This window comes from Dermacentor silvarum, chromosome 6, assembly GCF_013339745.2.
Source record: "Dermacentor silvarum isolate Dsil-2018 chromosome 6, BIME_Dsil_1.4, whole genome shotgun sequence".
NCBI classification, from domain to species: domain Eukaryota; kingdom Metazoa; phylum Arthropoda; class Arachnida; order Ixodida; family Ixodidae; genus Dermacentor; species Dermacentor silvarum.
Window position 1 is genome coordinate 184,775,508 of NC_051159.1, and position 16,315 is coordinate 184,791,822.

Consider the following 16,315-nt stretch of genomic DNA (forward strand, 5'->3'; position numbering starts at 1 on the left):
CCTTCGCACGCGCTGCCCACGGTAAGCGCTTCTCATCAACACCACAGTTTCACACGCGCCTTCTCGTGGTCATCGAGTCTCTCTTCATGTCGGTCTACTTACGCCACAGCACACCTGCTTACTTAATCAGCTCATGTTTACTACAATTCATATTGCTACCAAGGCCGCTCACCTTACTTCGTATGACATTGCTGTGTTGCTATCGCATTCATTGCTTCGCCCTTAGGGCGAAACTGTGACATTTTTTTTCCTGCTTATCTGCTGATACCGTTTTCTCGAAATAAGGACATGTCTTTTACACGATAAACAAATCTGTTCAATAGAGGAGCGAAGTTTGGATCAAAGAGCATACCATAACTCTCAACCTATCCATTTAAATGAAATCACTTCTAATACTTCTTCCTCTTACGAGAGGTAGCATTACAGAAACCACGCTGTTTAGGACATACAGCTACAGTTACACCTAAATTTAACGAAGTCAATGAAACCCGGGAGTTATTTCGTTAAATTGTGAGCTTAGTTAATTCGATCATGCTTATTTACGGACAAAATAAACAGATGTAATTTTCGTCTGCGTACGAAGTTATCGCATAAAGCGAGTCCGTTGATCGCACCTTGTGTTTCTTCATCGGAGCGGCAAAACCTTTAACAGGTCAATGGTGTCCGTCACCTCAACTAAAATTCTGCATACCCATATTTGACCCATACTTTTCCCAAAAACTTCGTTAAATCGGGCGAGACGCTGAGTTCACTTAGTTGCTTCGAGGTGTTCAGCGCATTAGCGCATTAGGCTCTTCAGATATCTGTCGAGGAATCCGCAAGCCAGTGACGCCTTATGTCATCTCAATTAATTGGCGGACCATATGTCAGAACCCACAGGTTTCCTGGCGTAATCATTGACCGAGACCTCTGTTGGAGGCCGCACGTGGCCTACATGAAACGGCGCCTAACAGCAACTTCCCAGTTGTTTAAATACTTGACAGGAAATACGTGGGGGATGTCAGTAGACGCAATGCTGAAACGCTACAGAGCTCTCTTTCTCGGTTTTTATTGGGATAACAATTATATGGACACTTCAACCGGATTTCTGCCGTCGGCGTCGCCGTCGCCGTGAGGTTCTGTATAGATAAAATCTTCGCCGCGCGCCGTATGCCCGAGCGGAAGCGTGCGGGGACGCGCGCTATCACGGAGAGCGAACGCACTCAATCTCCCACGGGCAATCAAGAAAGGGGGAAGCTAGCGCCGGAGGGAGCGGGGGGGGGGGGACACTTCTACTCTGCCAACAACCGTGCTCATCCCTCGCCCGTACCGTCTCTTATCTCCACACGGTATGCGCTGTGCATTCGCCGCTCAGTTTCCGTTGATGCGATAGACCGCACGTACCTCGCCCGCTGCGGCGTATGCGCTTGCTGCCAGCGTTTTGACAGTCGTTGTCTGCAGTCATTCAGTGTGATCTATTCATCTTTGTTTGTGCGCGCTCACACCACGCTTGTTCATTCAGTTGGTAATAGTCGGGCCACATTTTCCAACGCACGCTACACATGCGATGCTGCCCAGATCCGCAGTGCAGCGCTACAGGTGTGTCCCTTCGCACGCGCTGCCCACGGGAAGCGCTTCTCATCAACACCACCATTTCACTCGCGCCTTCTCGTGGTCATCGAGTCTCTCTTCATGTCGGTCTACTTATGCCTCAGCACACCTGCTTACTTAATCGGCTCATGTTTACTACAATTCATATTGCTACCAAAGCCGCTCACCTTACTTCGTATGACATTGCTGTGTTGCTATCGCATTCATTGCTTCGCCCTCAGGGCGAAACTGTGACATTTTTTTGTGTATGTAATGTCCGCCTCTTCGTGTATACCAGCTCATGAAGTAGATTTGCGCTATCTGCCACAGGCAACTTTTAAACATTTTTGAAAGTGTTCGCTGAAACACCCGGTCTATGAAACGACGAAATGCATTCATAGCCGGGCACTAGCTGTGACGCTTGTTTGGGGAAAATTTGTCGCTGTTTCACCCGAAAGGCGAAGCACCAATTGCGATAGCAAATTAGTAGAGAGCTATACGGAGTAAGGATAGTAGTTTTATCAGCTGTATAAACTTGGACATGCAGCAGCACCAGCAACGCGCAGAACTGTTGTCGACGCCGTTGGCGTTTTGCCCGCGTTCGCACCGAACGCGCGCGGTGTTTTTATATAAATACGCATTTAGTGCCGCAGGTAAACGTCGCCTCCCCTCCCTCCCTACGTCCCCCCAGAACCTTTCGCGCGACGGAAAAAGTTGCGTTTGCTCTCTACATATGGAAAGGAGGAAAAAGACGCTTAATTCTGCAGCCCTTCAGGGAGCACGGCACAGAACGCGCGTTTGCTCTCCGACGTGCGTTCGCTCCCCGTGAAAGCGCGCGTCCCTCGAACCTTTTCACTCGCACATACAGCGTCTGGAGCGCGGCGACGATTTCATCGCCGTTGACGTCATACGGAACCTCCTCAAGGCGACGGCGACGGCGACGCTGACGGCAGAAATCTGCTTTGGAGTGTCCATATAATTGCTATCGCAATAAAACAGTTCGCACGCAAAATCGCAGACGTTTGCCGTTATAGGTGCACTTGGGACCGCCACGCTCCTTCTTCCGTCCGCGATTCGGAAATCCACCGCTAGGTTGCTTTCAGTGGCGTCTCTACAGCAGGATAGGTTTCAATTTGCCACCGCCCCGTTTCAAAGCGGATGTCATTAAATCATCATCACGCAGGTGGCGCACGCCGCCTATACACAGACTCACAAACTGCTTTCGGAGAACGCCAGAAATAACACAGCGTGATTTATAGGATGCGTGACATCATGAAAGAGTGCAGCCAACCATATCTTGTTACGATCGACCAGTGGGGGCAACGAACTTGGAGGATCTCCTGCTTGCCTGTGACGAATCGCTTCCGGAAGCTGAAAAAAAAAATACGCCATCTTCTCGTAGGGGAACCCTGAGTAGTATGCGAAGCAGCCATGGGGTCGATTGAAGGTAGTTTTATCAGCTGTATAAACTTGGACATGCAGCAGCACCAGCAACGCGCAGAACTGCTGTCGACGCCGTCGGCGTTTTGCCCGCGTTCGCACCGAACGCGCGGGGCGTTCGTGACTGTTGCCAGTGCCTCTGGGGCGCCTACCGTCGCGTCTCTAACCTAAGCTGCTTCGCATTATTGCGCGCGGAGCCGCAGGTGTTGCCATTCGTTGCGCAATCCGGAGAGGATAGGAGCGTCGGAGAGGAGAGGAGGAATGCCGAGAGGAGAGGAGAAGAGGGGGAGGAGGATGCGCATGAATGCCAAGAGGAGAGGAGATGAGACAAGGAGAGGAGAGGAGCGGGAGGAGGATGCGCATGCGCAGTAGGGGTGTGGACGCACGGCGGTTGGATGGATGGAGGGAGGAGCTAGGGAGGGAGGGATCGAGTGACATAGCCCCGAGCATAAGAAGCTTCGCATCTAAAACATCCCACGGGAAAGATCAGCGGCGACACCATGGCACGTTTCAAAGAATACGTGGTTACTAGATGTCACCCGGACGCCGACCACGAGTCTAGGAGCAAGAAACTCTCGGAAAAGGGCCTCTTCTACGACGCTTTCTTAGGGCCGCTCGACAGACCCGCTAGCCGCCAAGGCCGTTCTCCAGACAAACCCGCGGATGGCTGGGACATCCCGGGAACCAAGACGCGCCAAATCGAGTCAAGCGCGAAGCCGCCTGTCTACGAGCGTCCCCTCCTTTCTGTGGCGGAGTGAGCAGTGAGTGCCCGAGGGCACTTCTCCGAATGTGTTCAGGCTTCAGGGAACAAAGGCGCCGGGGGATTATGCGCACCCTTGCCCTCAAGACGAACCCTTCGGTGACTCTCGAAGCTCCGATTGGAGGAAGATGGGACCGCAGCTTTCCCTGGCCTAGGCATCTAGGGGGGGCCAGAGGGCTTTTAAGCGGACTTTTGCGGCTCTCTGGGGTGCTTCGATCCAGTCGTGTTAGACTGATGAGACGTAACGTTCTCTACTTGTCATGTAAAGATTGTAAATAAACCCAGTACTCTTCGTTCTCGATGAGAACCTGTTCCTCCCTTTAACAACGTCTTCAGCGTGGATGAGGCGGACAACGGCTTGGGATATGCCCGACCTCGTACTCTCCTCGAATGAAGCAACCCTCGTCAACTCTGCTCGGACGACGGCGTGAGCCCGCTTAGCCTCCGTGTGACGCCCCGGTAGCGTCGACCAGCTACGAGACGCCCCGGCGGCGTGGACTAGAGAGTGACCCTCAGTTTGACGTCGGTCTCCGAGGCCACGACTCCCAGCTCCTACAATCTCCACTCACTGGATCCACTCAGGCCATGAAGGCCTGAGTGGATCTCAGGCCTTCATTATGACAGGAGTTATGACAGGATATCCGATCATGCAGAGGCTCCCGGAAATGAGCGGGCAGACGTCCAGGCGAAACGAGCACTTAGTTTGATACAACTTGAATGACTCACGGGACGCCTGCTTACCGCCAGTTCCAGCGCATGACAACGAATGTGACGGTGAGGAAATTTTCTATGAGCCGCGCAAAACCCCAAGGGACGCACGCAAAGAACGTACAGCAGCGATAAGTGCGAGTGTACCACGCAAGTTTTGCTCCACCATCTTCACTCTGGTTTTGCCTTGACGGGACCGAACAATGAAGTTGCCACATCATGCAGTAAATAAAGAAAGCAACAGCAGCTGGACATGACAACGACACCCGTCTCTCAGGCCACCGCGATCACAGCGTAGCAACCAAGAAGTCTCGACTGCCTAATGCCACTCAACGGTCCGACACCTAATTTAGAACTGTCTGGCAGGAAGCCACCATCGAGGAGAGCTGGATCAGACCAGCGGTTTTCGACTTCCTCCTGGCGTTCGATCACCAAGGAGAGCTGACTCTGGTCCTGTGACCGCGGCTCCAATTTATTTACTTCCCCTAAACACCTTCCTCAAAACAGGCCAACGAGCCAACATATACCTCAATAAACGCTTACAGTAGAATTCGCTTAAACGGAACTCGAAGGCGCCGACGAAATAGTTTTATTTATGCAATCTTGCTTAAGCGAATTACGCGAAAATGAAAATTCTATTTGAAAAGCATTGAGAGTGTAAATTTTACTGCAGCGAACTGACTTGCGTTATTCTGCTCTGCTTCGAATGTCATCGCTTGCACTTTAGCCATTAATTCTTGTTTTACGTGTAATCTAAAACCGGAGTATGTATGAAATAAATAAATTAATAAATAAATATTTTCTGCCTTCTCTTTCAAAAAAGTGAAACTGATAGGAAAATTGGCGCTGGGCGGACGCTTGAACAACATTATCTAACTGCGTTTTTCAGTCATTAGTCTTGAGGTGCACGCATCCGCGTCCAGTTCTTCGAAAAGTGCCGAATCTGTCACATCCGCGGCACGTACACAGTGATTGTTGTTCACAGTGCCCTCTTCTGGTGATTCGCAGAGGGCCGCCACTCAGACGTGCTGATGGAAGTGATGCTGCCCGTGTGGCCGCACGACAAATGCGTGCGAGCCTACAGGAACTACAACAAGATCACCACGTCCATGTTCTGTGCCGGGTACGTCGAGGGAAAGAAGTCCTCCTGCAGTGTGAGTGCGTCTACTGTGGCGTCGAACGTTTTTACGTCGGGCCGTTGTCACTTGATCTGAACAGCGAACGTGGTGTCCAATACGAGATTTCATTTGCGTTGTCCGCAATTTTCATCAGATGCGTGTAAACTTATTCCTTGGGGTAGCGCCCTGCACGTTACCGAAATGCCGTGCGGAATATGTCGCACCATGTCCTCAAAATTCAAATGCCTGGAGAGGGCCTTGCTTAAGATATGGCGAACTGAAACATTACTATAGGAAGAAAAATTCACTCTTTTGAACTGTCCTCCGCTGCAATAGACGAGGCAACCTAAAGTTTGCCCGCGCGGCACCAGCGCCGAAGACTCCCCTGGCGGAAGGATGGAAGTGTCGAAGGTCGCCGCTGGGCCAGCGCGCGCCCGTGTTCTCTACGGCACGAGCGATCGTGCGCGTTCTTTTCGCAACGGCGAGCGCGACCTCATCAACCAGGAAAGGTGGCACGCAATACTGCTGTGTTGTTGATTGCCACAAGAGCCTCGAAAGGTCGAAAGCCGCCCGTGAAGTCCTACAGAATTCCGGGGAGGTGGTACGAGAAGGACCGACGACAAGCGTGGATAACTGCGGTGCGCCGAGTCGAGTAAGTCACGTACTTACGCATTCGCGTGCAATATCACGGCCGATCGATAAAAACGCAATACTATTGTGCCTGTATTTAGCGCATGGCTGTTTGTTTAGACGTGTTGCGTAGTTTAATCGTACAGTGACATCCGCCGTGCTAGCTTAGCCGTAAATGCATACGTGTAGCGCCGCTAAGCTCGACGACGCGAGCTCGATTCCCGGCCAAGGCGGCCGCATTTCGATGGGGGCGAAATGCAAGAATACAGTTCTTGCCATGTACTTTGATTTTTGTGCACGTTAAAGAACCCCCGGTGGTTAAATTTATTCCTGAGACCCTCCATTACAGCGCGCCTCATAATGATATCGTGCTTTTGGCACGTAAAACCCACGAATTTAATTTATTGTACTCTTCATTCACTCGCGATCGGCAAAGACGAGCTCAAGATAATTATATCCTTTCTCCAAACGTTGCAACTTAAATTCCTAGTTGTGCAGGCAACAAAAGGGGCCGCACGTTATTTGTCTTTTGTGTGGTGGCAATACGTATTTAATGCAAGCTGCGGTCATCGCATGCGTCGGTAAGCGGCAGATCGCAAAGCAGCTGCCTGAGACGCACGCGTTATGTTTGTTGCTTGTCCATGCTTTCTAGGTTCACAATATCCAAGCATGTTTTAAAGTAATTGCCACCTTGCACATTTTTGCTGCTTCACTCTTCCTGCCAAGAATCTTCGTTTCGTGTAGTAGCCGGCCATCGATGTGAGCTTACTTTAGCTGCGGCGGGGCCATTCGCCCGATGATAAACTAGATTTGCTTTGATGAGGCATGTATCGCTAATTCTTGCGCTCGTGCTGCTGGTCCCAATTAAGGTAATCGCTGGTTACCGTGACCTGGGTTCATTTCGCGGAGCAGATTGTACGAGTGATTTCTCATGACCAGTGAAAAGATACCTTGCTCAATAATGCAATGAGTTGCCATGACTCTAACATCTACATTGAATAAGGCATGATATACATTAAATATATTTATACAGCACGATATAAGTCATTATGCACATATATGTAGTACTTACATCGTTAATTAATTTTATTGGCTTATTAGTGCCTAATGCATGTGTTCTTTCTGTTCCGACAGTGCTGATGCCACTCCCTGGAGCCAAAATGAGAGCAACCGTGCGTGCGCGCCCAGCTGCCAACGAACCCAATGGCAATCGTCACCGTCTCTGCACATCTCTGCAAGCGTGCATGACCGCTTTGTGACTGCACCAAAGAGAAATAAAAGTAACTAAATAACTGAACTCGGCGTGTACCTCTACTCGATGCCGTATAAAATCTTGTTGGACACCTCCGACACGCACTTGGCTTTCACTGTCACATCACCGCCCACAATTTGTTCAACGCCATAGACGTGTGGAAGCAGACGCTCCCCTTTCTTGAGGTTGCCGCCACGAAAAAAGCTGTCGGCGTCGGCAACCTTCTTGAAACCGCATTGGAGTCTTTGCATCGCTGTTCAGTAAGCACGCGATCTGCCGCCGTCGAAAACGAAGCGCAGTGAGCACGAGCAGCGAAGGAAAGCGCGGGCGAAACAATGTGAACAAAGCGGAGACTGCACCACGGCGCAACCGCGCTGCTTGAAATTTCCACATTGGGGGCGCTGTCAGGAGGCGCAGCCGCGCCTTCTGACGATCGTTTTCTCGTCTACACTTAAATCTCGTTATAACGAAGTCGAACGGGCGCTGAATTTTTTTCGGTAAAACCATTAGTTCGTTATAGCCACTGACTAATTATTACACGACAAATTATTGTATGCGAGGCAGTACTCACTACAGGTAAGTCACCGCGGAGGTATTAGCTCCTGTCGCAGCCGAGTTGCTGTGTCTACAGTAAAGTGCTAATCGACAAACGGCGAAAAACTGGGATCAAACACAATAACACAAGAGCTGATTTTATTGCGCGCGACGTTAGCCGCGTTGCCTTTCATGTAGATGGTGCGAAAAAGTCTGTGTTGCTTCGCTGCTGCATCTTCCTCAAGCGAAGTATGGTCTTCTCAGCAGCAGCTGCTATCTGGAGACGTCTTCGTACCCGCCAAAGTCTCTGGCTTTTCTCTGGAGTAGTGCCCCATTCACGGACAAATTAGCAGCCTGTGCATCCAAAAACCACTTGAACAGCGCCACTTCCACTGCTTCAAAGGCACGAGACCGAAGCTTCTTCCGCGTACCTTTTACGCCGCGTGCAGCAGCACCAATGATGACTTCCTTGTTGCTGAGAATGTAGAAAGTGTGCTCGGCGCGATGCCGAAGTCCTTGGCCACTTGCGTTTTCTTCGTCCCTGATGCAACAGCTCTAATTATGGCTGCCTTTTGATCCAGAGTGATAACTTTCCGTTTTCGTTTCAACCAGCTGCTACCGTCAGTCATTTTCCTGTCGTGTAACCGGCAACACGGCGTAAAAAGCAAACGGGCTGAGCAACCTACGCCCGCTTCCGAAACAAAGCAAACGAGTGCGTACAGCACGCTAACAGAAGTTAGGCTTGGCCATCTTGGCTTGGCTAGCTTGGTCATTTTAGCTTGGCTAGCTTGGTCAGCTTGGCTTGGCTTGGGGGAGTTGCCGATGCAGCCGCAGAATATTTAAACTGGTACATTAAGACGGCCCGCAAAGCGCCGCGCATTTTAACAAATCAGCATTTTGTGTGCAAAGCGGGAGGTTAATTGTCATTTTGGAACAAAAACTTTTCGTTATATCCCTTGATCAGTTTAAAAAATTTTCGTTAAAACGAAATTTTAAACACATGGGTTCTAAGGGGATTTTCAATGTGAATTAAGATTCTTTCGTTATATCGATTATTTCGTTATAAACCGTTTCGCTATAACGAGATTTAACTGTATAGCCATTATATCAAATTCACCGATGACATCATAAGCTGACGTTGTACGCGCTCTGTGACGTTTGTTAACTTTGTAGCCAGCCACCGCTTGCATACTCTGTGCTGCAGCGCGTAACTTGGTGCAGTAGCTCCTATAACTGTCAACCGACAAAAAAACTGAAACAATTCATAATACTTGGCCTGCAGCCTGGATTTCACCTTTCCTCCGTGTATTAGTGTTACGCGACCAACAGACTCAACTTCCGTTTTACGGGCTGCAAATTATATCGGAGCTGAAACTAACCCTTTTCACCAGAGCCGCTTCCCACAAGCTTTTGGCATTGCTTGTACGCCAGACGACATATGAGAAGTTTCCTCCAGTTACCGACAGAGCGTCCAATATTAAAAAAGCAGCGCTGTGGTTATATGTAAGAATATTAGTTACAAAACTACCTGAAGCGACAACCGAACGCTATTGAAAAACGTCGCAGTTTCGCCCGAAAGGCGAAGCATCAATTGCGCTAGCAAATTAGTAGAGAGATATTCGGAGTAGGCATAGTACTTTTATCGGCTGCATAAACTTGGACACATCCGCTTACTAACTGAATTAACAAGCGTGGTGTCAGCGCGCACAAGCAAACATGAATAGATCACACTGAATGACCGCAGACGACTGTCAAAACGCTGGCAGCAATGGCAGCCGCCGCAAGGTTTGTGCGGTCTATCGCTTCAAAGGAAACTGAGCGGTGGATGCACAGCGCATACAAAGGTCAGAGCCGTGTGGAGATAAGAGACCGTGCGGGCGACGGCCACAGTCGGGCAAAGTACGAACGGAGTTGGCAGAGTAGAAGCTGCGCCCCCCTCTCCCTCCCGCGCTGCCTTCCCGCTTTCTTGCTTTCGAGTGGGAGATTGAGTGGCAAGTTCCCCTTACGCCCGATTGCAAGATACGCCTTTGGTGCCGGAGCACAGCGTCGCCCCGCCTCCCTCCCTCCCATACCCCCACGGCCTTTCACGCGACGGTCGCGTTTGCTTACGGCCGTGCGTTCGCTTTCCGTGATAGCGCGCGCGTCCCCCGCGCGCTTTCGCTCGCGCATACGGCGCGCGGCAACGATTTTATCGCCCTTGGAATCTATACGGAACCTCACGGCGACGGCGACGGCGACGCCGCAGCAAATGCAACCACCGAGTGCGCCCGCACGCATGTCGTGGTTTTGCCGCGGCGCGGTCACTCCTCGTCTTTTGTGAGTCGGCGGTGGCGCGCCCGTTCGCCGCCGCGTCGTGTTAACTCTTCACTTATCGGGCCCAAATATATCTATCAATTTGATCGACAGCTTTTCGACAAGCTGTTAAACGTAGCCGTCGGGATTACGCTTCCACCAGCAACGCCCTGCGCCGTTTCAAATAAAGACAACTCTAGCTTTTGGTCATATTTGACAATCTGCAGCGCATTGAGCAGTCTTGAAAAGTAAAACTTCAGCAGGAGCGTTCGCCGAAACTGGCCTTCCAGCACTTCCGCATTCAAACAACGCAAAATTTGCTTTTTAACAGCGGAGCTGTTTAAGCCGCGCGTTAGCCCGTAACGTGCAAACAGAAATTGTGGGCCGATCCTGGCGGTAGTGCAGAAAGGGTCCAAGCGCAATGCAACATACCCCAGTGAACTAGAAGCTGAGCCTGAATAAGTCTAGGTAAGCATGGTTGGGACTACTTAAGCTTATAAATCATCGATGGCCAATCAATAGCTGATTGATAATCGATGAATAATCAATAAATTCCGGAAAATGCTGTGGATGGCTTGGTGTCCTTAGCCTGGCCCAAATACGCGGCCAATACCTTGCGATAGCCAATCAATAGCTAATCGATGATCGATCAATAATCAATAAATTCCGGGAAATGCTGGAGATGACTTGGTAGTGCTTAGCCTAGCCCAAATAAATGGCCAATATCTTTCGATAGCCAATCAATAGCTAATCAATTATCGATCAATACTAAATCAATTCCGCGAAATGCTGGGGATGGCTTGGAAGTGCTTAGCCTAGCCCAAGTACGTGGCCAATACCTCGCGATAGCCAATCAATAGCTAATCAATGATCGATCAATAATCAATAAAGTGCGGGAAATGACTTGGTAGTGTTTAGCCTAGCCCAAAAGCCAGGACTAGCTATGTGCCCATCAGCTTTGCTGCCTCTTTAGCATTGCGCCTCTAGTGCAAGCTACGCTAATTTTTTGTTTGACTCGGTTACTTTTTAATAGAAGGAGCGGGGAAGACCTAGTAGTTTCTCTCGGGTTGTCTAATTTTCAGCTTCGATGTCTACGCTGTTATAACGATGCCTGACACTTTGTTACATGTTCAGAAAAGCGCGTTGTTTTGATTATTGTGTTCGACTAACATTAAGTGCAACTTTATTATTGTGATAGCAATTATATGGACACTCAAAGCGGATTCCTGCAGTCGGCGTCGCCGTCGCCGTGAGGTTTCGTATGACGTCAAACGGCGATGAAATCCTCACCACGCGCTGTATGTTTTATGTGCGAGTGAAAGCGCGTGAGGGATGCGCGCTATCACGGGGAGCGAAGGCACGGAGGAGAGCAAACGCGCGTTCTGCGCCGTGCTTCCTGAAGGGCTGCAGAATTAAGCGTCTTTTTCCTCCTTTACAATCACCATATATATATATATATATATATATATATATATATATATATATATATATATATATATATATAAAGCAAAAGCGACCTCTTCCGTCGCGCGAAAGGCCGTGGGGGGACGGGAGGGATGGAGGGAGGGGAGGCGACGTTTAGCTGCGGCACCAAATGCGTATTTGTATAAAAAGTTGCGAGGCGACAAGGTGGTAAAGACTTCGGACGCTGCTCGACGAGTGTCCCGTTCTGATCTCCTCTAAAACCTCCGAGCCGCCCCCAGAGGCACCGGAAACAGTCACCAACGCCGCGCGCGTTCGGTGCGAACGCGGGCAAAACGCCGACGGCGTCGACTAGAGTTCTGCGGGTTGCTGGTGCTGCTGTATGTCCAAGTTTATACAGCTCATAAAACTACTATCCTCACTCCGTATAGCTATCTACTAATTTGCTATCGCAATTCATGCTTCGCCTTTTGGGTGAAACTGCCACATTATTTTTTCCCATAGTGGGTTGCTGTTTATCCATTAGTGTTCCAAAAGCGTACATACAACGTATAAAGAGAAATCCTTTCCGTAATCTGCAATTTTCAATAACCCAAAAGTAGGCAGTTGATTTCATATAGCGACCTTCCGCAGAAGCTTGACTCTTGTTTTGCGAACACCACCTGAGCAAATTCGCTTATTCATTAAATTACAGTACTGTGCAACACATTGTAGATTAAACTGTACAACAATGTACAAATAACATAAAGAAACATAAAGTAACACAAAGAAACTTGAACGAATACAGAGACAGGCTATTAGGTTTGTTTACAATAAATTATCGACATTCGCCTCTCCGACTGAACTAATGAGGTATAATACTATTCCTACACTTGAATCGCGTCGAAAAAAAAATCGTGGCTCGACTTCATTTCTTAGTTACTTAATAACAGAGTGGCCCTTTACCCGGCAATGTATGTAAGTCCACTAATAACGAGACCGACTCGCCAACGTCACCAAAATGTTCTAACCCCCTATTTCGCCCGAACCAACCTATTTAAATACTTTTTCTTTCCACGCACCATTAATGACTGGAATAACTTGCTTTTATATAAGTTGTATCAACATTGTTTACTTTTTGTATAAGTATTATAGCTGTATTGTTGTAGCATTTTGTTGTATTAGCATTGTTTTACTTCTTGTGACCTAATATTGTATTTTATCCAGCCTGCGTGGACTTTGTGTCAGCAGTATTAAATAAATAAATAAATAAATAAATAAATAAATAAATAAATAAATAAATAAATAAATAAATAAATAAATAAATAAATAAATAAATAAATAAATAAATAAATAAATAAAGTACTGCGCAAAACACGAGAAGGCTCCAGCGTCAGTTGTTGGTGCACGACAGCTAGCTTTCTTGCATAGAGAAAATAATGTAGCGCAATAACAAATTTAATAAACATGCTAACGGGCGCGAAAAGTAGTTGACACACACAGGCGAATGTGTGTGTCGTGTTCATTGCGTGCTGTCTGCTTTCTGCGTCGTTTAGTAAACCGCAGCAACTTGACCAGCAACAAGTGCTTGTGCACAATGATCGAGTATGCGGAGGCACGTGGATGGCTCCCCCAACATGACAATCAAGAACCTAAAGGTTGTTGACAAATAAAGAAACCACGTGCAGGGAGTGGAAACAAACGCTTCGTTTTACAACGGGCGCTAGCTTGAATTCAAGCTTACGAAGGTACAGCTTTCCCGCATAGCATGGACATCACTGTGGCTAATATTATCGCCTCCAAATCTGCATAATATGTCTTGGCGTAGTCTAACTTTAAGAAATTGGAACATGGCACATATTTGCATGCTTGAATTTTCTGTACTTTCAGTGGCTTTAGTAAAAATTGAAAATTTTTATTTTCATTCGTAGTTCTTTACGTAATTCTTGGAAATTCCACAAGATTTCTCAACCACTTTCTCAGCAATTATTTCTGCTTTATTGCCTTTCAGAACACCAAGCATTATTATTATCATTTTATTCATCACGGTATGTCTGGCGACTAATACGTCCTGGAATAAAATGTTGGAAACACAAAAGCACTGAAATTAAGCCCATTCCTGGCGGAAAGAAATGAGTTAACCACATGGTGTTTGAGATCACGTCGTGCTAATCTTTTGTCGAGAGTGGCGGGGGCTCGCTCGCCGGGCTGCTGTGCCTGTACATGCCGAGAGCATCATCGACGAGCGTAGCAGTTTAAACCAGAACGCTATAGAATCCTCCTTTACACTGAAATGTCACGGAGGCAGAACGCTGAAGTGGTTCGGCGAGATCGGGAGTGCCTAGCCCGCACCACAGCTGACGCTTATACATTAGCGTTACACACTCGTCGTCCATATAAAAAACAATTGATGTGTATGTATGTGTGCGTAGGTGCGTGCTGGCTGCATTGTCAAAAGTATTCAGCGCTGTACTCGCGAGATCTGTCTTGCAAATGATTTCGCCATTATCCGCTGTGTTCCCGCGAAGGAGGGTCCTATATCGTTGCGTGTTGTAGTAAACAAAGCACGCGCACCCGCACGTTGTGTAGAGATAAGAAAATATTTCTTTTCCTCAGGCGCATTTTGATATATATGCTTCTTTCAGGCACGCGCTCTCCTGTGCGCGAGAAATAAATGCGTCAAATCGGTGTTGTGACGGCTGTCGGCCAACAAAGGCCGCATGTGAGCTTATTATGGGTTGACGCAACAGCGAGCCAGACAGGGCGCAATGCTCGCATTTCTAACCGAGTTCCTCCGCTCTGCCGCAGGGTGACTCTGGCGGGCCGCTGCAGTGTACTTTCGACGAGCGCACTTGGTTCTTGGCCGGCGTGGTGTCCCATTCGGTGTACTGCGCGCTCCCCAACATGCCCACAGTGTTTACTAAAGTGGCGCCTTTCTTGGACTTTATCCAGGACCAGATGGCCCAGCACTCAATCTGATTAAAGAAACCGAAAGAGAGATAATTGTCTCCTTGTATAGTACCCCAGGGAAACTAGATGACATCCGCATCTTTACAAAACGTGAGCGCCGTGCTCTGTTGCAACGGCTGGCGCTAATATCGTTTCCACGTAGAAAGTTCACCGAGCAGTGCGGCGGCCATAATTCCAACGCTCCAGCGCTACGAATGCCATAATTTGCAAGAATCCCGCAGACAGGGGCGGTGAAAGGGCCCTGGATGGGTTGCACGCATTTTTACGAACTTTGCCCTGAGCACACATCTTCTGTGGTGCTGAGACATATGCGACGTGGTGCTGGAAGACGATCATGTTCTGACATCTCTTGACGTAAGGTTGCTGTTTACAAGTGCACCCGTTGATCTGGCTGTTGAAGTATGCAAATGGGCCGTACAGTCAGATCATACGTTACCGGACAGAACACCCATCGATGTTTCAGACCTCGCATGGCTGCTACGATTCTCCTTGCAGAACCCGTACTTTACTGAACAAATACTACAAGGAGATGCACGTCACTGTCCGTCACCGTCGCTAACCTTACCATGGGAGCACTCGAAAGCCATAACTTGTCTACGTTTGCTGCCCGCCGACAAAAATTGTTGCGTGAGCTCCAGCGTTGCTTGCTTGAGTCGCGCACCATCAGAATTGAAGGACGCTTACTTCGCCTTTAAGAGTACAACGCGATAGCATTAAAATATTGATCAGGCTTTTTTTTTCTCGTATATTCAACTTACAATCCGACGCTATCGCGTCTGTAGGCTGTAGCATACAGCTGATAAAACTACTATCCTTACTCCGTATAGCTCCCTAATAATTTGGTATCGCGATTGATGCTTCACTTCGCCTTTCGGGTGAAACTGCGACATTTCTTTGAGGGGTCACTCCAAGATAATTAGGCCTCGTTTGCCAGGAGAATGTGCGTTTCACTGCATCGCAGCAGCAGGATTAGCATTATTTTCCGTACCCCAAGGAAAACGCGACGACTGGCGTCGTAAACAGCTAGTGGCTGCACAACATCAGCAGAAAGGCCGAAAGACGCCATTCTTCGCATGGAAAGTGTTGTACCTTTGTTGTTACTTGTAGGCGAAGTTGCAGCAAGTTTTTTTATAAATATGGGTCAGCCACGCTCAGGTAAATTATCACAGTGCACCAGACACAGCTGTATCTAAATCGCGTTTATTTTTCACAACTCAGTGACGTGCTGCCATTCGTTCAATCATTGTTTTCTTGATGTCGATCTCTATTCGCCACTCGCATATATTAACAGCGGAGCTGTTTTAAGCCGGCCGTAAGTCCGTAGCGCGTTAACAGATAATGTGGGCCGATCCTGGCGGTAGTGCAGAAAGGGTCCAAGCGCAATGGCACATATCCCTGTGAACTATCCAAGCTGAGCCTGGCTAAGTCCAGATAAGCATGGGACTAAGTCATCGATAGCCAATCGATAGCCAATCAATAGCTAGTCGATAATCGATAAATAATCAGTACATTCCGGAAAATGCTGGGGATGACTTGGTAGTGCTTGCCTAGCCCAAATACGTGGCCAATGCCTTGCGATAGCCAATCGATAGCCAATCAATAGCTAATCGATAATCAACAAATAATTGATGCATTCCTGGA

At 48.5% G+C, this 16,315-nt stretch overlaps 1 protein-coding gene across 1 annotated transcript in view; it reads left to right on the forward strand.

The window, feature by feature from the left end:
• LOC119456536 (anionic trypsin-2-like) overlaps window positions 1-14,937 on the forward strand; it is a 49,977-nt gene extending 35,040 nt beyond the window's left edge. Inside the window, exons 5-6 of the mRNA XM_037718368.2 lie at window positions 5,486-5,631; window positions 14,513-14,937. Of these exons, the coding sequence (XP_037574296.1) occupies window positions 5,486-5,631; window positions 14,513-14,683 (317 nt within the window). The 3' untranslated portion in view covers window positions 14,684-14,937. The remainder of the gene's footprint in view (window positions 1-5,485; window positions 5,632-14,512) is intronic.
• The last annotated feature ends 1,378 nt before the right edge of the window (window positions 14,938-16,315 follow it).